The sequence below is a fragment of the Lissotriton vulgaris genome, chromosome 9, assembly GCF_964263255.1.
Source record: "Lissotriton vulgaris chromosome 9, aLisVul1.2, whole genome shotgun sequence".
Taxonomy (NCBI): Eukaryota; Metazoa; Chordata; class Amphibia; order Caudata; family Salamandridae; genus Lissotriton; species Lissotriton vulgaris.
In genome coordinates, this window is record NC_141697.1 from 492,157,882 (window position 1) to 492,179,918 (window position 22,037).

Sequence of the window (22,037 nt, forward strand, 5' to 3'; positions counted from 1 at the left end):
CTTAAGAGACTGCATTAATTTGTCCACAGTTGGGGATGAAACCATCGCAGAGAATCTTCTTGCCTGGTTAGGGGCGTATTGGAACAAGGCATGACCTGGCAGTTAGTTTGTAGGGCCTGATAGTCGAATTACAGAATATAACAGCTAGGTTTGTGAATTTAAGGTTAGGGCATGACCTTTCAGTATAGGAGGGTAGGGGGGGACAGATAGTCGGTCAACTACGCTGGCCTGTGGCGGTAAGGTCATGATTGGTGAGCAGTTAATTTAAGGTCCTTAGGGGGCGGCGCCATTCTCGAATGGGGTCGCCCAAAGGGAGGGACAAGTGGTCTCCAATAGAACTCCAGGGGCAGTTACAATTGGTTGGCTACATGGGTGCGGGGGAGAGAGTCACACTTTCTCTAGGCTGGTTGGCCACCCCGCACGTGCACAATGACGCCAGTAAATGGCGCAGAAATGCAAGGGCCCCCTTTAATGGAGTTAATGGAGCGAACGGGGGTAACCGGGGGGCCAAAGTACCCTCACGGTAAGCAGGCCCTCTGCGCATGCACACTTCGACAGAAGGGCGTGGTTAATAGGGCGTACGGGGGTAACCGGGGAGGGGGTGTGCCCCCACGGTAAACGGGCCCTCTGCGCGTGCGCACTCTGACAGGAGGGCGTGGTTAATAAGGCGTTCGGGGGTAACCAGGGAGGGCGTGTAACCCCACGGTAAACGGGCCCCCCTGCGCATGCGCACTCCTATCAGGAGCGTGTGGCTTAGTGATAAGGATCTGACACCAGTTATTGTCCTTGCCGTAGGCCCAAATAGGTACGCAGAAAATAGGGATGGTATAATGTGATTGATATGTTAGATTTTGGATAGGAAATACCTTGTACTAGAAATATGTTAAGGTTAGCCATCTGAATACCTGTATATATCAATTGTAACATTTTCTGCTTAATTGTGTAACTATTGTTTATTTCAATTTTTGATTTTGTACGTTTTAATAAATACGGCTGGGGGGGGGGTTGACAGATCCCCCACCTTCCAAAGAAAGCCCTCGCACGTCCTATGCCTTGGTTAACGGAAGGGTGGGGGTCCTCTGGCAGTCCCTGGCCATACTCATAATGCTTTCCAGTCTTTTCACACACTCGATAATTATGCCAACAGAAATGTTACTGAGCAGTGGTAGCAAGCAAGTAACAAATGTTTTCCTGATGTACACCTGAAAAGCTGCGACTAGCTTCTCTATCTTGGTGTAGCTTGAAAAATGCTTGCAAATTCTAGAAACTGGTAAATTTGCACAAATCCGAGGTCAAAGACTAGTGTGTGTAAATGTATGATCTTTGAGAATGGCGGGTCTATATTCTTAAAGAAAAGAACCACGCGGGGAAAAATATGAATTAAAAAATGTTAACAAGGCAAATCGAGCTCATGTATTATGCTTTCGAGCACATAGTCCTATTTCCTGCCAATTGACTGTCACTCAGGATGACTCCCTCGCCCTTGCTGTAGGTAGAGAATGCTTAAGTGCATGCACTCGGGTACCCTCGGCACATGTTCGTCATTGACCTCCACCAGAGAGGAGTCTAAAGTTACGTGTTGTGACAAGGTGAGCGCATGACAGCAAGTCTGGAAGAATGCCTAACACAGCTCGGGGGGGGCTACTAATTTAGCTCAGTGGCGAAATACTTGGATGGGCGCCTCGAGGCGGACCCTTCGCTTTCAGATTTCGACTACATAAACAGACAGCCAGCCAAGGCACCCTGACGTGCTCCGCTTCGGTAGGCGCCTCCCGCGCCATTTTACTTCCATGAAACTCAATTTATTACGCTAACAATTTAACAACGCAAAATATGTGGACAGCACACTGGGAATAAAAAGTAATTTACATGCTCTGAAGTCAAATGAATACAACACAAACATTAACTAAGGAATTCAACTCAATCCGCTATAATCAGAACGACCTTTGATTACAAATCCAATGATCAAGGCTCTTAGTCTCTGGTGAAAATTAAATAAAGGACGCTCGCATCTGCTTCTCAAAACACTTTACCTAAAAAGATTTGCGAAATCAAAACGAAACATTTATTTTTAATCCCGATGCTAAACATGGTTCAAAAATAAAAACAAAGTGGAGACAGAGTGAGGCTGAAGGAAAATATTTTGACATATGATGCATTTTCCAGGCAAGGTAACTGAAAACATACATATTTACATATTGCCTTAATTTGATTTCCACGTGGAATGGGACTTACTGATCATGTGTTCTCAATTACGATCTTGCTCACAGCCTATATCAATTATGTAACCCGTAGGCATAGACAACTTAATTACATCAGCCCCACGCCCTACCAACCCAAGCCTTATATTTCACGCAAGTCCACGAAATGCTAAAACGATAGGGCCTGTCGCCACAAAAGTCAGACTTGTTGTACATTTTTTATATTAGTGGGAACGTTTACAAAGTGATAACAAATCTTTTTTTCCTTTGCCTACGCTTTTGGACAACAGAAGCAATTATCAGAAAAAGATCTGCTTAGTGCAAGAAGCATTTTTTGTAAATTCTGAATTCATTTCTGTGAGAAGGTGGGAAATTGACACAATACGTCTCTAATGTACAACAGCCATTAAAGATGGTCGCCCAGTCTAACACTGAAAACATCAGATGTCACACCACATCTGGAACAAACTTAGAGCTGGATTTAGAATTTGGTGGATGGGTTACTCTGTAACAAACGTGGTGATTGTCCAGGCTGCCTTATTATGAGTGCATTATATATTATGGCATTTGCAATAGGGGGCTATCCTATGGCACTTGTAATATTGTATTGTATTTTAATTGCATTTATATAACCCTTACTACCCCTGACGAGGCATAGAAGCACTTTTTTGGCGAGTAGCACGCTACTCTGGAACCCATAAAGGATTAGTGTGAATTAGTATAGTAAAAAACGAAAGTAATTTGAGTGGTGGACTTGTTAGTCAGTTATTTCGATTGAGAAGGATAGTGGAGAGATACAAGATGGAAAAAGGTTTGCATTTATATAGCGCTTGCTACTTCTGATGGGGTGTTAAGCTCTCTTTTGCCAACAAGCATGCTACTCCGGAACCCATAAAGGAATAGTGGGGAATTAGTATAAGGAAATATGAAAGTAATTTGAGTGGTGGATACGTTAATCCGTTATTTGGATTGAGAAGGATAGGGGAGAGATAGAAATAGAAAACAAGCATTGGCAAAGCCAATAGGTCTCGCTTTGGGCCCCACTGAATAGCATGCTTTTGGAAACGCAGCGAAAAAGAAAACAGAAAAAACATAGCATGCGCCATCTGACAGCTGTTACCAAACAAGTCATAAACTGCGAGGCAGTGGTGAGCTTAAGCGAAATAGAAGGTGGAGACCATTAGGGGCATTAAAGTCATTAACTCACATACTCAGCCACCACTTCAACTAAAGGAAGTGCTAAAAAAATATATAAATGGTGTATCTAAACATATTTACATGTTGAGGTGATTTAAAATAAGTATGGAGTCAGACAGAGAAGGCAGCAGTGAAAAGAGGGAGCAGGCTGCACAAAGGTAGCGCATAAGAAAGAGGGAACATATGGGGCAAAGGGAGAGCAGGGGATGCAAAAGTGCCACCTGAGATGTACAGCCCATTGGTGGTATATGAAGGATTTTTCCTTCTGTCTATTGGTGTGAACTTGTGTAATATAACTGGTGCTCATGTAAAAAGCTCCAATACCTCCAACAGGCCTCACCTGCATAATGTGAGTGCTAATACATTGGCTTTGCTAGTGCTTGTTCATAAAGTAAAAGAGAAAACATTTCAAAACACTGGAGTAAAAGCAAACACATAGCTTATGTAAGCTATTAAGGTAGCTCAAAATTGTACAGCAAATTCAATATTTATAAACTTGAAAAATAAGGGGGCTTCGTAGGTCTGTAATATCGCAGCAACGAGATGTTACGTAATATTAGGTTGCATGCCCTGCAAGAAGCCAGGGCTATCTGTGTGCAGTCGCAGATCACACTTGCCCTGTATGTGGCGCTGGAAGGACGCCGGATCCAGATGGTGCTCAAGGTGACCAGAGATATCGAGACTTCCCCACATTTACACAGGTGGCCCTGCAGAGTGGAGCCTAGAGAGGAGCATGCAGCTTTCGGCACACATCTCAGAGAGACCTGGGAAGCAGCGGGAAGCCATTGCCGGAGCAGCAAACCCTGAGCCAGCATGCTCTCTAACGGCTACTGCGGCGAGTCCACTGAAAGGATTGTATAGTATGAAGCGAGTCCCCGGAGAGGGGCAGGAAACTGCTGAGCAGGGGGCACCTGTAAAGCACCTAATACATGCACACCACAAATGTGTCCCTACAGCAGCTCTGATACTGTCTTTAGTAGACATGCAGAAGAAAAAAAGGACTGTACTAACTACCATACTCTCTCATAAACAGGTGCATAGATACATATCTTGTAACTTTGTAAAGAGAAGCATAAATATAACAAGAACAGAAGTGTGGCAAGGCAGGGAGGGGTGCAGACCCAGACAAACATGAGCAGGTAACACAGCTTTGGCAGCACATCCCGGCCACTCCTGTGTTCAAATGCCTGAACCTAAATAAAACAAGCAATTAGGAGAATAAGCAACTTACGAATGACAGGAGTTGGCTGGGGGCAAGGACTGGCATGTGGCGAGGCGGGAATTGGCGTTTAAAAGGCGATACACACGCAGTCACTTGCTCTACGGATTTCAATGAAAAAATAAACTAGAACCTAAATGCAGACACACGCAACTTTGTTAATAAGATACAATTAATTTACAAAAATGAATCACACACAAGCTTACTTTCCAATGTAAAATACAAGGAACACAGAATAAAAACAGAAAATGTCAAACACAAGCACGTAACAAAGAAAAGCGCAGCCGCGAAAGTGGTGTGTTTAATTAGTAACCTGATCCAGGACAATACACAAAGGCCATGGGAGTGAACGTATGGAGGAAAGGTGGGACATGCACCCGTCTTTGGCCATTTGCGTGCTTTCATTATTGAAAACCACAAGCCAAGGCCAATGGAATGTGTGGGAGGAGTCTGACCAACACAGGGAAGTCTCTGGGAAGTCTGGAGTGATTCCAAGAGGCCCTCTCCTAGAGCAGCGCATGCGCGCTGAGCTAGGCTCGACCTAAAAAGGTTTGCATTTAAGTAGAGTTTACTACCCCTGATAAAGCGCTTTTTCGGCGAGTAGCACGCTACTCCAGACCCTTAAAGGATTTATGCTGAATTAGTATAGTGAAATATGAAATTAACTTGAGTGGAAGACATTTTGTGACGGGGTGGAGTTACCCATAGTACACCAAACTCTAAATAAGCCCCATGATGTACATATCTTATGACATTATTGGTATTGGGACATGAGCCATCAATGTTGTTGTGCACAAACAAGTAAAAAAAAAAAAATTAAATATGTGCAAAGTTAAGGGTTGTACTAATAGCAACTGCCATCTGACAGAAAAATGTTGGTTCATTATATTGATTCAAACTCTAAGTCCATAAAACGGTGTATCTTTACATTTTTGGGGGAAAAGTAGAGCTTTTTTCCAAAGTATTTCAGTTATGTTCTGTAACAGGGCACACTTACTCGAACAGCAATATTCAATTTAAAACAGCAAATTTTAAATCATGTCTCCTGCTACACTATGGCATTTGGTACTTTTGATCCACAACAAATATTGTACGATTTCCCATGGGAATATTAGCAAATTAAACTCGGAGACAAACGGTTCGAACTGCTCTAAAAAAAAAAAAAGAAAAAAAGTTACAAATACCTACAACAAATTAGAGGTGACATGTTTTCCGCATTAACCACTTCACTATCTACAGAGTTTCACTGCTTTATTTTAAAGTATTATGCTTACCCGGTGTGGTCACCTCTTAAAAACCCCGCAATTGCAGCAGGCAACTCGGTTTTAATGATGAAAAGATAAGAGGACATTGCTGTAAAGAAATAAATAACACTGGGAATTAGAAAAAACATGTTGCTTTTACCTAAAGAGCATAATAAACACAAAAAGGGAAAGGAAAGAAGGATGAAAGTTATTTTAGTTTGATAAAAGCACATTTTCAGAAAGAAAGTTGATTACTTGTAGATACAAAAACTGCTTCACAAAATTAGATTACCAAACAAAAGAAAGCAACACCGACGCAAACTATACAGAGTTAATATCCAAACCAACTGCAACACCAACGTTTATAGTTGTCTTGGTTTACTCTTATTAATGTCTCCCCAGCACAAAAAAATAATCAAAACTCTGCAAAATACCATAAAAAAGAATTAAAATAGACGACTTCCTGTCTATTTAGTTTGAATTCTTAAGCTGTTCGTTTAGGAGTGCATTTATATAATGCTAATATTTATTTTGCACCCTTATTGAATGAGACCTTTTTAGTCAATAGATGACAGGCTTGGTAGGTTGAAAAGGAACGTCTACTTTCAAAATTAATTTCATTTAGCTTTACTCGCAAAATGAAAAAAAACGTTTGGCCATTGAAAACATATACAAAACTTAAGTTGAATAACATGCACAATCCTGTCTTTATGTATGAACAGCTAAAAATGGATAAGGAAAACAAACAAGGGAGATTAACGATAATTGATTCAATAGCTGATTACATCACAGTGTGCTAGTACATGCACGCTACATTCCGCATTGTAGGCCTAAACCAACAGCTTTCTCTTGAGGAGACCGAGAAGGGACTTTGAATTTTGCTTCATGGTGCTCAAAAATCTATTATTGTCTTTCTAGCACTCTACAAGGTAAATGAGATTTAGAGAAAAAAATCGAATGGCCAATCAACGTTGCTAGAATTATGCATTTTAGAAACAGATTTCTGAAAGCTTCTCCATTTAACCTCTTCGGTGATCATGACGAGCCCAGCTCGTCATGAGTCACAATGGAGCTGTGCTCATGACGAGCTGGGCTCGTCATAAAGGCTCGCGCCGCCCACGAGCGATTGATTCCCTGCCTGTGCAGGCAAATTAATCAGTGGGGGGGGTCGTGACGAGACCAGCTCGTCATGAGCACAGCTCCACTGTGACCCATGACGAGCTGGCATCATCACGAGCCCCGTGGCACCTTGCTCACTCCCGCACCGTGGGGGAATTACCCCCACAGGGAAGGGGTTAAGAAGGGTTTACTGCTTTACAACAGTAGAAGGCGTTAACCAACTGGTGCTATTTGTAACATAATGTCATAATTGAATGCACACTTTGTGCCAATCTGCCAACCTGTTAACTTTCAAGAGTGTGCCTCATATTGATGGTTCTTGGTGTTTTCAACGAAACTGGAACTAAAATAAGCAAGCCTCCTTGGGAACTATAATGTATCAATTGCCATATCCAAAGCTTTGCATGTCCCCAGAACAATAAAACTTTCAAAAATGCTCAGAGCAATATTGGGCCCATACATGTTTACTCTAATTGAGAGATGTGACTAGGAGAGTATCTGTGGCATAAACAATGACATTAGAACCCTCCTTGATCAAAAGAATCGGCGGCCCTGATCTTCCTTGTCGTCTCAGCAACGTTGAACACCGTATCCCACCACACACTTAACATTTAAGAGGCTTCACCACATTGGAATCCAAGGAGATGCCCTCAAATGGATTGCCAACTTCCTCACAGGAAGCACCCAGATAATCTGTCTACCACCTTTTACCTCAGAACCTAAGACCATCATATGTTGAGTCCCTCAAAGCTCATCCCTCAGCCCTACACTGTTTAACACATACCTGACCCCGTTTGCCAACATCGTCAGAACCCATGGACTACACATCATATCCTACACCATAGACATCCAGCTCACCCTCTCACTATCAGAAGACCCCTCCACCAAAATGGACCTTCCGCAGGTGCATGACGAGCTTCGCCGACCGGATGAAAGATAACTGCATAAAGCTCAACACAGACAAAACAGATGTGTGCATCTTCGGGAACAACACCTCCCCATGGAGCGACAACTGGGCGCCTTCTGAACTAGGACCAGCGACAGTTCCTCCGGAGCGTTGCCCAACCCCTCCCTTCCAGCAGCAAAAAATAAACTAAAACAATATTACACCATGGTTTATTATCGTTTTATTTTGTGTCCTTGAAGCTTAGCTAGGGGGAATAACAGGCACCCACGACGAGTGGTATACACTGTTATCAGTGTGCTTGACTGTTTGGACGGCCTTCTCAGGCTGGCCAAACAGTCATGCGCACTTTGCATGTTCTCCAACCAGGCTGCAATAAAGCCTGGCTACATTAAAGCCTGGCACTCGGTCCCTGGCTAAGCGCCGAGCCACGGCGTTCAGACTAATCACAATGCTGCATTTCAGAGTTGTGATTGGCTAAGGGGAGCCTGAGTGCTTCCTGACGGAGGGAGGAATGACGAGAGACGCGGCCATAAGGTACTTTTTTTACTACCGCCTGCCCCCCCCAAAACCTTGATCCATGTGAGCCGCTACTAACTAGGACCCTTACCTACTCCGACAGACCATGCCCACAACAATGGCATCATCCAGGACAGCAAGCTCACCATGAAAAACCAGATCAATGCAGTCTCCTCCGCCTGCTTCCTCACTGTTCGCATGCTTCGTAAGATCTTCAAATGGCTCCCCATCAACAGCAGACGAACCGTCACTCAAGTCCTAGTCACCAGCTGGACTATGACAATGCACTTTACGTACGTATCACCTTGCACCTCCTGAAGAGACTGCAAATCAGGCAGAATTCAGTGGCCAGATGTATCCTCGACCTCCCAAAGTGAACTCGCACTTCCCCACCACCTCAAAAGCTCCACTAGCAACCCATTCAAGACAGATGTCAATTCAAGATGCTGATCCACGCCTACAAAGCCCTACACAACCAAGGACCAGCATACATTAACTCCCACCTGAACTTCTACCAACTCTCCAGAAACATGCGCTTCACCTCGCTCTGCCTTGCTCACACTGCCCACATCCGCCGAAGCAACAGTGGAGGACGCTCCTTCTCCTACCTCACCGCGAAGTCATGGACTTACCTCCCCTTTCCCCTCCAGACCTCATCCGTTCTGTTGGAATTGAGGAAGGGACTCAAGACCAGGTTGTTCAACTGAACCCTCTTTAAGAAGCACGTAGATACCCTCACTGGTGATTAGCAGAGCATTATAAGTCCTCTTTGACTGATTGATTGACTGTACATATAAACAATGTGCTCCCTTTTGCATTTCCTTCGAAAACACTGACATGAGATTGGTTATCCACTGCACCTACACCTGTGACACTTCTTCTCTCAACCTCCTCCTCTCCTTTTGCAAACTAACAGCTAACTAACACCCATTTGTCTCTGTTAAACAACCTTAAAAAACATATTACTTTGTAACCATCTTCAGTTGTCGGAGCACAGACAGTCTATCATCTGATACCATATCTCATCAGGGAAGAGAGCAGATTGTATTCATGTCTGTGAAAAGTAATGTCAGGAATATTAGGGAGCAACAAAAAGCAGAAGCACAGGTTATGGTGCAAACTGACCCGCATCCAGTATTTAGAGCATTGTATACATTCAGAAGTGTTTAGACATAAAGACTGTGGAAGACAGCGGCATGGAAATTAATATAAGATATGGCTTGGTTACACTTCTGGGTTAGCAGCAATTGAAGATAGGACAGTGCTAGTATATAGATCTCTCACAGGTTTTAGGTAGATACCTCTTAATGTGCATTTTTGTTTTGGCTTCAGTACCAGTTCAACACCCAAACTAATTGTGCCTAAACTATGTTTTTCTCCATCCTGGTTGCAGTTCCCAATTTCTTCATTCCATACAGAACTCTTTCGACCTCCTCAGATGCCCAATTACTAAAAAAGGGGATGGTGATGGACGGAGCATCTGAATCAATCAAACACTCACACCCAGTCAAAAGATCTGGGTTTATTCCATCACCGTTCTTTAGCCCACTCTGCCACCCCAGTTCAGACATGGCTATATGCAAATCAGCCTGACCCTGTGCCTCATGGGAACAGTCCACCCCGAACTGCCAAGCCAAGTCTTCCCTGGACCGGAAACAAGCTTCCGAGGACCGGTTTCTGCCATTCCAGCCGTCTTCAGCCCGGCTTGCTTGAATCCAGTGGCAAAGTGAGCAAGGGACTCACGTCTGAGCTTACCCTGCCACACTTATGGCAGCCAAAAGCGGTACAAAAGGGGGTGGTGATGGACGGAGCATCTGAATCAATCAAACACTCACACCCAGTCAAAAGATCTGGGTTTAATCCATCACCGTTCTTTAGCCCACTCTGGCACCCCAGTTCAGACATGGCTATATGCTATATGCTCATCAGTCTGACCCTGTGCCTCATGGGAACAGTCCAGCCGGAACTGCCAAGCCATGTCTTCCCTGGACCGGAAACAAGCTTCCGAGGACCGGTTTCTGGCATTCCAGCCGTCTTCAGCCCGGCTTGCTGGGATCCAGTGGCAAAGTGAGCAAGGGACTCACGTCTGAGCATACCCTGCCACACTAATAGCGGACAAAAGCGGTACAAAAGGGGGTGGTGATGGACGGAGCATCTGAACCAATCAAACACTCACACCCAGTGTTTTTTGCAATTTTCACCCCGAGTGGGCTGGGTATGCTCAGACGTGAGTCCCAGGCTCTCCACATCACTGGAGTCAAGCTATCCAGGCTGAAGAAGGCGGATAGCCAGAAACCGGTCCTTGGATGCTTGATTCCGGTCTAGGAAAGACATGGCTTGGTAGTTCGGGCTGGACTGTTCCCATGAGGCACAGGGTCTAGGTTGATTTGCATATAGCCATTGTCTGACCTAGGGTGGTGTGGAGTGTAAAAAAACAATGGATTTAGGCCCAGATCTTTGTACTGGGGTGAATGTAAGACATTGCTCTGCATTCTGTCCATCAACTGTGTTTTTTGCAATTTTCACCCCAAGTGGGCTGGGTATGCTCAGACGTGAGTCCCAGGCTCTCCACATCACTGGAGTCAAGCTATCCAGGCTGAAGAAGGCTGATAGCCAGAAACCGGTCCTTGGATGCTTGATTCCGGTCTAGGAAAGACAAGGCTTGGTAGTTCGGGCTGGACTGTTCCCATGAGGCACAGGGTCTAGGATGATTTGCATGTAGCCATTGTCTGACCTAGGGTGGTATGGAGTGCAAAGAAACAATGGATTTAGGCCCAGATCTTTGTACTGGGGTGAATGTAAGACATTGTTCTGCATTCTGTCCATCAACTGTGTTTTTTGCAATTTTCACCCCGAGTGGGCTGGGTATGCTCAGTCGTGAGTCTCAGGCTCTCCACATCACTCGAGTCAAGCTATCCAGGCAGAAGAAGGCTGATAGCCAGAAACCGGTCCTTGGATGCTTGATTCCGGTCTAGGAAAGACATGGCTTGGTAGTTCGGGCTGGACTGTTCCCATGAGGCACAGGGTCTAGGCTGATTTGCATATAGCCATTGTCTGACCTAGGGTGGTGGTGTGGAGTGCAAAAAAAATGATGGATTTAGGCCCATATCTTTGTACTGGGGTGAATGTAAGACATTGTTCTGCATTCTGTCCATCAACTGTGTTTTTTGCAATTTTCAACCCGAGTGGGCTGGGTATGCTCAGACGTGAGTCCCAGGCTCTCCACATCACTGGAGTCAAGCTATCCAGGCTGAAGAAGGCTGATAGCCAGAAACCGGTCCTTGGATGCTTGATTCCGGTCTAGGAAAGACATGGCTTGGTAGTTCGGGCTGGACTGTTCCCATGAGGCACAGGGTCTAGGCTGATTTGCATATAGCCATTGTCTGACCTAGGGTGGTGGTGTGGAGTGCAAAAAAAATGATGGATTTAGGCCCATATCTTTGTACTGGGGTGAATGTAAGACATTGTTCTGCATTCTGTCCATCAACTGTGTTTTTTGCAATTTTCACCCCGAGTGGGCTGGGTATGCTCAGACGTGAGTCCCAGGCTCTCCACATCACTGGAGTCAAGCTATCCAGGCTGAAGAAGGCTGATAGCCAGAAACCGGTCCTTGGATGCTTGATTCCGGTCTAGGAAAGACATGGCTTGGTAGTTCGGGCTGGACTGTTCCCATGAGGCACAGGGTCTAGGCTGATTTGCATATAGCCATTGTCTGACCTAGGGTGGTGGTGTGGAGTGCAAAAAAAATGATGGATTTAGGCCCAAATCTTTGTACTGGGGTGAATGTAAGACATTGTTCTGCATTCTGTCCATCAACTGTGTTTTTTGCAATTTTCACCCCGAGTGGGCTGGGTATGCTCAGACGTGAGTCCCAGGCTCTCCACATCACTGGAGTCAAGCTATCCAGGCTGAAGAAGGCTGATAGCCAGAAACCGGTCCTTGGATGCTTGATTCTGGTCTATGAAAGACATGGCTTGGTAGTTCGGGCTGGACTGTTCCCATGAGGCACAGGGTGTAGGCTGATTTGAATATAGCCATTGTCTGACCTAGGGTGGTGTGGAGTGCAAAAAAACGATGGATTTAGGCCGGGATCTTTGTACTGGGGTGAATGTAAGACACTGTTCTGCATTCTGTCCATCAACTGTGTTTTTTGCAATTACTAATCTGAGCATTTTGGATCCTGCTGATGTTCCTCATATGGCATCCAGACTTCACATCTCCACAGTGCAGCTTCTCTTCCCCTGCGCCTTTCAGTTCGGGGCATGTGTCCTATTACGACTGAGGCTAGTTACAATATCCCAGAGCAAACTGAGGGGTACGGTGTGAAGGCTATTGACTCATTGGTAGTTCATTTAGCTACATGTTTTAGCCAAATATATTCCAAATCCTTTGTACTATATTGTGTTTTGTCAAGATTACTGAACAGTGGGCTTGTGATAATCTGAGGCTGCCGTTGGAGACAGACAGACAGTCTCTTCTGTGTTTTCCCCGTTTCCTTGGTTCCTAGAGGAGGTACTACTGTTGAGAACCTCGATTGGAATAGGTGAAGAATTGGGACTGTCTGCTGTATCCTTTCGAGTTCTAACACGTCATAAATCTTGACAGATACCAATGATGGGGAACTCTAGTTACAGGTAAATAACTTTTTCTCCTGCACTTGATCATTCATAGACGCTTACATTTAATTAGAGTAGACCATTTAAGTGTAAAGGCAATAGGGGATGAGGACTGTAGTGGATGAGACCCAAATGGTCATGGCCATAAATAGACACTCTCTATAACAACAAAGTTAACTAGGTGGATCATTGAAGCCTTAGAGTTCACCCATTCAGTTATGCCAATGGATGGTGACATACAGAACAAGGAGGTTGCTGAAAAGATTTGGCCACATTCTGCTGCTTCAAGTGGCCAAGAAATCAGTAGAGGCTGAGGTTTGGAGGAAAGGAAAACAATAAGGAGGCTAGGACTCATGCCATATCTGCAGCTCATTTTCTGTTGAGGGTAAATGGCTCTCAAGCATTCTATAATCTTGAAACATATTGTAAAGAAAGATCCACTCTCCACAAAGACACTTTCAGATCAAATTCTTTTCTCCAACACAGAAATCCAAGTGAGACCTGCGTTACTAAAGTGACAAGGGATGTTTGAAGACACACACAAAAATTAAAAAGTAGTACAGTAAAGGGAGAATCATATACTAAGGGGCCAATTCAGATGTCATACGGAAAGGCTCCGGATGGGATGCAGTATTGTCGAATCCGATTTGGAACCCTTGTTTCCTACGGAATTGTACAGTTTTCCCAATGACCGATTACAATGCTTGAAAACTTTAGCAGACCGAATTGGTTCCGAAAGGCATCTGGACAGCCCGAGTCTTTCAGAGCCGAATCATACAGCTCCATGGACTCAGTTTCCGAGCGAGCGATTACGATGATTGATTCGGACAGCCGTTCCGATTCGGTTTCTCTGGAATGAATCGGCTGCCGGAATCTGTCTTTGGGGACCCGTAGCAGGCCCCCTTCACCCAGGGGCCCTCAAAATCAGGTCTGTGGGGGTACCCAAGGGACCCTACTTTCCAACCGTGCAGTGTGGCATACACCACGGGGTGCAAGGTTTTCCCCAGCCACCCCTTTCTTCAACGGGAGCCTGTATTATCGTTCCGAACACAAGCTCCCATTGATATCAATGAGAGTCCTACCGAATCGTATCCGGAAGCATCCAGATATATCCAAATCACTTGGTCGGACTCACCCGATCCAAGTCGTCCAGAAAGCATTCCGGGACCGATTTGGTAGGAATGTTTTCCGAACTACATCGGAATCGGCTCGAGTCTCCCAATAAACTCATTGATAAATAGGTTTAGTAAGACATAGTCTATTAATCATATATAAAATACATATTTATTTACAACTGGCAATAAAGTAAGATTTAGAACAATAAAACTTTACCGTACAGGTGATTGATTCAGTGCATATGACTAAAGGCCATGATACATGAATAGAAGATGTTCTTTACAGCTTTTTATCACAGTACAAAGCAATGGTTCGGCTAAAAAATAACATTTATCATACGAAACTTTGCAGGCTTCAACAAGCCATAGTTGAAGAACAATGATTTTAGCAGGCTGCATTTTAGTTTTACTAATAATGTACAATATTTTTATAGATGCTCTGTAGTGCAATTCTGATTTTAGGCATACCAACAGTACACACTATTTTGTTCTACCAAAAAAGTCACAGATAGTATAGCATACAAAGGATTTAATCCTATCCTAAATTTCAAAATCTCTTGTCTTTATTCAACATTGGATAGAGAGGTTATTTAAGAAAACTTCTCAGGGATGTCCCAGTCAGGCTTAATTCAAGGAACAAGAACTAATTTTCCAGATATTTAACATTTGTATTCTTAGATAGTGGCATTGCCAAAGATTTCAACTCAGTGTTTAAATAACTTAGTCAGACCAAGACATTTTCGAGATCTTGCATATTATTAACTTAAAAAGCCCACTTAATTACCTGCAAATTGGGCTCACCGACGATCACTATTAATAACTTCTTTCTAGCAACTTATTAATAATTTATGCTGATCAAAAAGTGGAAAGTTTACATAATAATCTCAAAGTTTGGTATGCTACTTGGGCACTCCATAATGTTAGGTGCATTTCTAATTTTCAAAGAAAAAGCAGTACAGCACACCCATGATACATGTATAATAGGTCCTAAAGGTGACAAAAAGTATGGACCAATATTATTCCAAGTTAAATAAACAGTCACAAACGATTCATGATGACATGAAGTGATCCAAAGTTTCACAGGACAAGATGAACAGGCTGTGATGCTTGAGTATACAGTATTCTTTATTGTTTGTTATTTTGCAAGCTCATATCCAAATGTGAAAAGCAGCCAACACGTGTTTCGTCTGTACAGTTAGTACTCAGACTTTCTCAAGGCTGTAAACACAAAATATATACACAGTCAATATATTCCATCCAAAATAACCAATTCTTATATTGATAAGACATATGTAATATATATTACGCCGAGATCTCACAACTAATGAAAATCACCCAAAAAAGTGCTCAAAAGCAGATATTTGTTGTAGAAGAGAATTATCCCAATAGTTATAGACTAAAAGAGAGCTATATACTTAGCACAAAACAAAGAAGCAAGCCCAGGGATCAGTATAGACTCCCATACAATAGATCCCGACAATTGCAAAAGAACAAGTAATATAGAGTGTACCAAATAGAATAAAGATGAAGATGAGCGACCACTTAAAACCAAGCCAAAATATAAGAGAACCAGAAACACACGTGTCAACACCCTAGAACCACATACTCTCACAAAAAGATTGTGTATGTGTAGAATAAAGACTCTGCCAAAACCACATGGAAGATCTATATTAGTAGACACACTCACCTAATAATCGATACTTAGGTGGTTTCAGAATCAAATCAAGAGTAAAAAAAAACTGTTGAAGCCCACTGGGAAGAGGATCTCCACAGCGAAATAAAATACGTCTCAGGGTAATCTGATAGGAAGAGACATATAAAAGGCACATCTGATATACCCAAACCAGAACGAAGTAAGACCAATAAAGTTGTCCGTTCTCACTACTATACGGCCAGAATTAACATATTAGTGATACAAAAAGTGCCAAAATTAACAATACGAATTGGTAATTAACCTAATGTGTCAATCCCAAAGGGACTTATCACGTATATATGCCCAGCCACTGTCAAGGTCTGAAAGAAAGAACAAAGGACTGATGTACAAACCTAGGTGACGTATATATACTTTAATGCATCACTCACCACCCCTGTGGAAACAAGTGGTAAGCAGACCTGCAAGCCACTGTTTGGGACGCAGTCAGGGGCTAACCGGGCCGGAATCCTATATCAAAACAAAAAATATAAACAAGCAACAAAGTATTATGTGGTGCAGTTCCCAGAACGAATTAGGTTGAAAATGAGTGTACACAGAATTGGCCACATGAAAACATAAATTAATCTGACAAAGCATATGCCCACTTGCACCATTGTTGTAACTGGGAGGGACAGTAGGCTCTTAACATCACAGCTCCCAGTTTGGTCACATTTGATGTTAGGTTCTAACATTAAAGTTTCTGTTCTATATAAAACTTGAAGGTAGTGTGTTGGCCCATGAACCGCAAGTATACCAGACTCAATAATTTATCTGTGAGATTAGAGATAGCAATGGCACCACACACAACACCACTGAAGGTAAACTTAATACCTTACCATTCCATGTACCACTCATTGTACAGGGCACATCACACTCTCCCTCGCCTTTCTGCCATGTCTGCAGTACTGGATGAACCGATTACAATGTCTGAGATACTGGGGGCCATTAAACAACGTAAGCCCTCTAAATCCACAAGTAAGAAAGGGTTTACCACACTATTCTACAAGAGATTTTCTCCCCATCCTCACTGCCCTTTTTAATGACTTACCTACCAATAGGAGTGCTACCAATAGCATGACCAAGGCTTCTATTGCACTGATCCCTAAACCTGGAAAGGATCCAATGCTTTGTCCTTCCGATAAGCCAATTTATTCGCTTAATTTGGAGCTCAAGCACCTTGCTAAGGTACTGGCCAATACGTTGGACAGGCTGTTTCCTGATTTGATCAACTCTGATCAGGGTGGCTTTGTTCCCAGCTAAACTACCAGATGACAACACAAAACATGTCCTGTGTTTGATTGACATAGCCAGGAAAAAGAGTAGATCAGCAGTCTTCCTGACCCTTGAAGCAGAAAAATCATTTAACAAGGTGGATTGGGGTATGGTCTTTGACGTATTGCAGAAGATTGGCCTGGGTGCCCGATTACTTGGCTGAATCTCCACTCCTTGTAACATCCCGACAGCTAGGATCTGAGTTAATGGCCATGCTTCGGTTTCCATATTTATTCATAGATCTTTTCCTACAACCCCTGCTACAGAAATTAGAGACAACCTGCAAATACAAGGTATCTCATTCTGCTGTGACACCGTCAAGATGTCTGCTTTTGCAGTCGACCTCCTCCTCACACTCACTGAGCCAAGACAATCACTTCAGACTGTGTGCTGGATGTACAGGGATAGAACAGTGCTGCGAAGTACAAGCATGATTAGAGCCTGTACTGAGTTAATATGTGCCTGTGAGGAATACATCACCTGAGAGATGTAATGCTGTGCACTGCGTGCGCATTGAAAGTGTGTGTGCTTGTGAGAAAAACAATACATGAAGGTTGAAGTGTTGTGCAGCATAGTAAATGTGTGTGCTGACAGTGTGTGCTTGTAAATAGCATCATGGCACAATACAGACAGGGTACAGTGCTGAGCAGTGCGTCCAGAGGGATTGTGTGCTGGATGTATGTGTGCCTGGGGTGGCACAATACATGGAGCGGACAGTACTGGACAGTATGTGTGCTATGTATGTACACTGAGTACAAAGTGTGCCTGCAATGGTACTTTACATGGTGTACCCGGGGCTACATTTTGGGATGCCTAGGCTTACCTGTTGAAGACATGAAGAGTAGAGTAATCCAAGACAGATTTGTTTGTTGCAGCAGTTCTGTAAACTGTGTGAGACACACTGGGGGAAGGGAGAGAAGGAGAGAGATTTTGCCTACACACTTCCAAAAAGGTGCTCCGTGATTCAGTGATAGATCACAAGGAAGGGCCTGGACACACCACAGGAAGAAGATGGGGCTGATAACAGAATCATAAAGAGCAGGGCTGTGAGCCTGGGATTAACATTTTGATGCCCATATCAATGTGGCTGGTGTCCAAGTGTGAACTCTAGTCACTCCCATCAACTGTGTTGTGGAACTACCAGCTTCGGTGTCTCTCCTGCTTTGACAGGAAAGAAGAGTGTACACTTCAAAAGAAGCAAATCCCCAACACAAAAATTCAAAGACCCATACCCTAAATACAATTTGGTGTATGGAAATGGTTTATAAGAGGGTGAGGTTGAGACCACAAAATTCATCTCTGCCCAAGCAACCAGTCGGGCTGTGTGAGAAGGGGAAGAACTACAAAACTTCTGCCTGTGGCCAGGACTGGGGGCCAAGCCCTGCTAGTCACTGTGGTGGGTGAGAGGACATCACAAAGGGAAACCAGAACCACCTACTCCATAGCTTGGACCACCAATGCCCACCTACTTGTCAAGACCAGTATATCCTGTGAAGAAGAGGAGAGTGGTGAAACGAGCGAGGTCCAGTAGGGAGCCCTATCAAGGATCCCAGTGTGAGGAGACAGCTGTGCATCGATTGGCAGTTGCCCCTGTGCAGGAGTGTTTCAGCAACCCACATATGCCAGGAGAGGGATAATGTGGGCTGCTCTGTGCATTGAGTGCCGTGTGGGGACCTCTAAGCCTGTACCTTCTCTCTGCCACAGGGGGCCACAATTGAAGTGACCGTGCAACAAAGTGCCAAGACTTGTGCGAACCTGGATGCTGACCCTGTATGCCAGGAGCGGCCGCCGTGGTATCAGCCATCACATCAGAAAAGTCTACGCCTTGCCAAGAAGTACAGCAGCAACCCCATAAGCCAGGGTACTTTCGGTACTGAGTTTTACCAAAGATCTGGCCATTGCCTGGGAAAATTGAAGCTGCGACCTGCCAACGAGACCTGCCCCCTGATCAACTCAGAGGAAGTCAGAGTAAACCAGAGGACGCCCATGGGGACTTCACTGAGTCAATGGGCTCCAGTCGGGAGCAAAGCGATTGACCCACCTCCTCCCATGCAGGGAAATTGAACTTACTGTGTCAACAGAAGCTGGGAGCACCTTCGATCACTGCTGAGGCAGTCAGCGTCACTTTGGAGAGACCACCTGCACCGCCTGGGTGATCCAGAGTGCACAGCGAGAAGCCCAACTCGTCAGAACAGGACCAGAGATGTGAGCGCTCATGGTTGGGGCACCCGCTGAATGCTTCTGTGCTGTTGCAGTGGTATATACTTGAAACGGGCCTGTCGGGTCCCAGAAAACCTGATGCTGAAGGTGCTGCGGCACCATAGACAATTATGACTATTTCCTAAAGAGTCAAAGGGTACTCCTACATAAGGCCTGCTAGTGAGCATTCCCTGGATGTGGCCATCAGTGAATGGGAAATAACCCCGATCACATTGCAAGGATGAGGGTGGGACAGCAATCTGCCAGATAAACACTAGAGCCCTGACATCAAGGGGACTGTGTTGTTGCTTATAAATGTTATTATTTTTTGAATAAGTAGAGATAAGATACTTAAAAGTAAGTATTTTGACTAGACATTGATTTATTGACATTGCTGGATGCACTTGAGTCGTGTTCACTAACCTGTTTCTACACCTCCCACTACTAGGAGCCTTTGACTGCTTGTTCACAGCTACCACTGAGAATCAAGTGCAGAAGGGGTACTTAGCCCACTTGAACAGGCTCCATAATAGGTTGGATACCGGGACATCAGGTGTAAAAGACTTTAATTACAATGGGTGGGACCAGTAGCTTCGTCTGAAAGGGGTTCTGACACCATTCTACACAAACCAGTGATATTTCTTTAAAAAACTAAAATTAATGGGAAGATAAGTTTGACAGGGAGTAATAGTTGCAACAGACTAAAAAGACTTGAAATGTAAAAGCTAGGATCCTACGTTACCCCCGGTCCCACCATTGGCATACTCAGCCTGGTAAAATAACTAGGTCTATAAAGTGTTACATGACGTACAAAATTCAATTAAGAGTCTTGAATTGAAAAAAGTAGTATAGTCTTTTCACATGGTAATTTAATGAAGGAAGCAGTAAAACTTTGTTCCCATATATCTGCATGTATAGCCTGTAAGTGGTTGGAGAATGCGGGCCTCCTTCATTTCTGGACAGACCTCATTATTAGCCACATCTGAGTATAACAGTCCTGATTTGGAGAAACATAATTAACAGAGATCACCTACTAACCATATCAGAAATGAGGGACAGATAGAAAACTGTGCATTATTAAACCCCACAATCCCACTCATCTTCCCTCCTATACTAGGAGAGAGCTCTCGACCACCCACCTCACCCAATATGGCCATGAACTTTCTGCCGTTTACTAGCTGTTTAATATAGCTTTCCCTAAAAGGATGTCATGTGCCACCATTTTGCGGTCTTACTATAGATTACCTTTGACAACAATGGCAATATCAGGATTGGGTATGCAATTCATATATTAAATTGATAAACTGAAATTGATAAACAGACTACCTGGGAAATAGGTGTGGCATTTGGGCCAGTCAGAAGGACTGTGATATGCATGCATGATTTTCCTGGCTGAGCGACGGAATGTGTGATGTAGCTGTATCGAAAATGAGTGAAGGTTATGCCAACCGTAAATTGGAGAGCTCAGTTGGAGATGGGATGAGCTAGGTGTTAGTGGAGTGAGAGTGTATACAAACACCTGCAGAAAAAAACATGACGTCTTATTGTTAACCGCATCGCTGCTGCAGCGATTTTTGCGCTGTTCGGCTTTTTCATTTTACCGCGTTACACGACGTGCTCAGCTCGTCATCAGCACACGCCACCCATGGCTGATGACGAGCTGAGCTCGTCATCAGTAGCGAAGGGGTTAAAGAGTACCTGTCTGCGTGCAGACCTGCAGTGACCTGCACAGTGAGTTTTTATATATACAAATAGTATTTAAAATAATACGTTAGACAAGGAAGATTCAGTTAATCTTATGAATATTGCCTCACCCCTAGTTCACAATTTTTTTGTCAATGTCGAAAAAGCGTTTGAACATTCAATTTCTATCCTTTTTAGTAATACTTTTTTACTTTCGCAATTCAACTGCAGAAGAATTTGCATTGTAGTTCAGAAAAGGTACTATATTCGATGAACTACGACAGTTTCAATGTTAGTGCCAGAGTAATCCTGTGCGGGTTAATATTCAAGTCAGAAGAACTGTGGTTCATCAGTGAAGACGAATTGGATTAATGCAAAGTGACATGTACCTACAGCAAGGTCAATTTAAAACAGTTGCCCAGTAACTAAATAAGGAAAAAATCACTTCTTTCTATTGAAAACCGGCCTCCCCTTCTCAGAAGGAGAAACTAATCCCACAGCTGTATTTCACACTGCATAAGCACAGCTGTTGCCCAAGGGCTTGGCAGGAGCTGAAATAGGGCACGCAGACCTTCCTTGCTTTCATAAGGACACCACACTGTACAAAGAAAGATCTTAAAATCGAACTACCTTAATTGCCCAAAGACAGTTGGCAAAAATCAGACTTCGAAAAAAGATAAACTAATAAATATTAACGTGTGACTATAGCATGCAGTATTTTAGAAGACCCCGGCTACTGGCAATGCACGTAGAAGTCGATCTATTATTTGCCTAGCAAATTAAGGTGCAGAGTGTCAAAAGACTCTTGAGAAAACGACGCCTCCCTACTGGTTTACTATAGGAAGCTCGATGTAATTAATCATAAGTCAAGAAATACCAAGAGTGCATGAGGTGTCAAAGGTGCATGGTGCGTATTACATCGCAACTTACTTACGTTTTTATAATTTCTATGTGTATATATATATATATATATATATATATATATATATATATATATATATATATATATATATATATATATATATATAAAATGCAAGGATGGCGTGCTTCCGCCGC

The 22,037-nt window shown here is 43.6% G+C and overlaps 1 protein-coding gene across 1 annotated transcript in view; it reads right to left on the reverse strand.

Moving 5' to 3' along the window:
• SLC38A6 (solute carrier family 38 member 6) overlaps positions 1-22,037 on the reverse strand; it is a 360,414-nt gene that overhangs the window by 213,080 nt on the left and 125,297 nt on the right. The window contains exon 4 of the mRNA XM_086937949.1: positions 5,892-5,970. Coding sequence (XP_086794075.1) covers positions 5,892-5,970 — 79 coding nt within the window. The remainder of the gene's footprint in view (positions 1-5,891; positions 5,971-22,037) is intronic.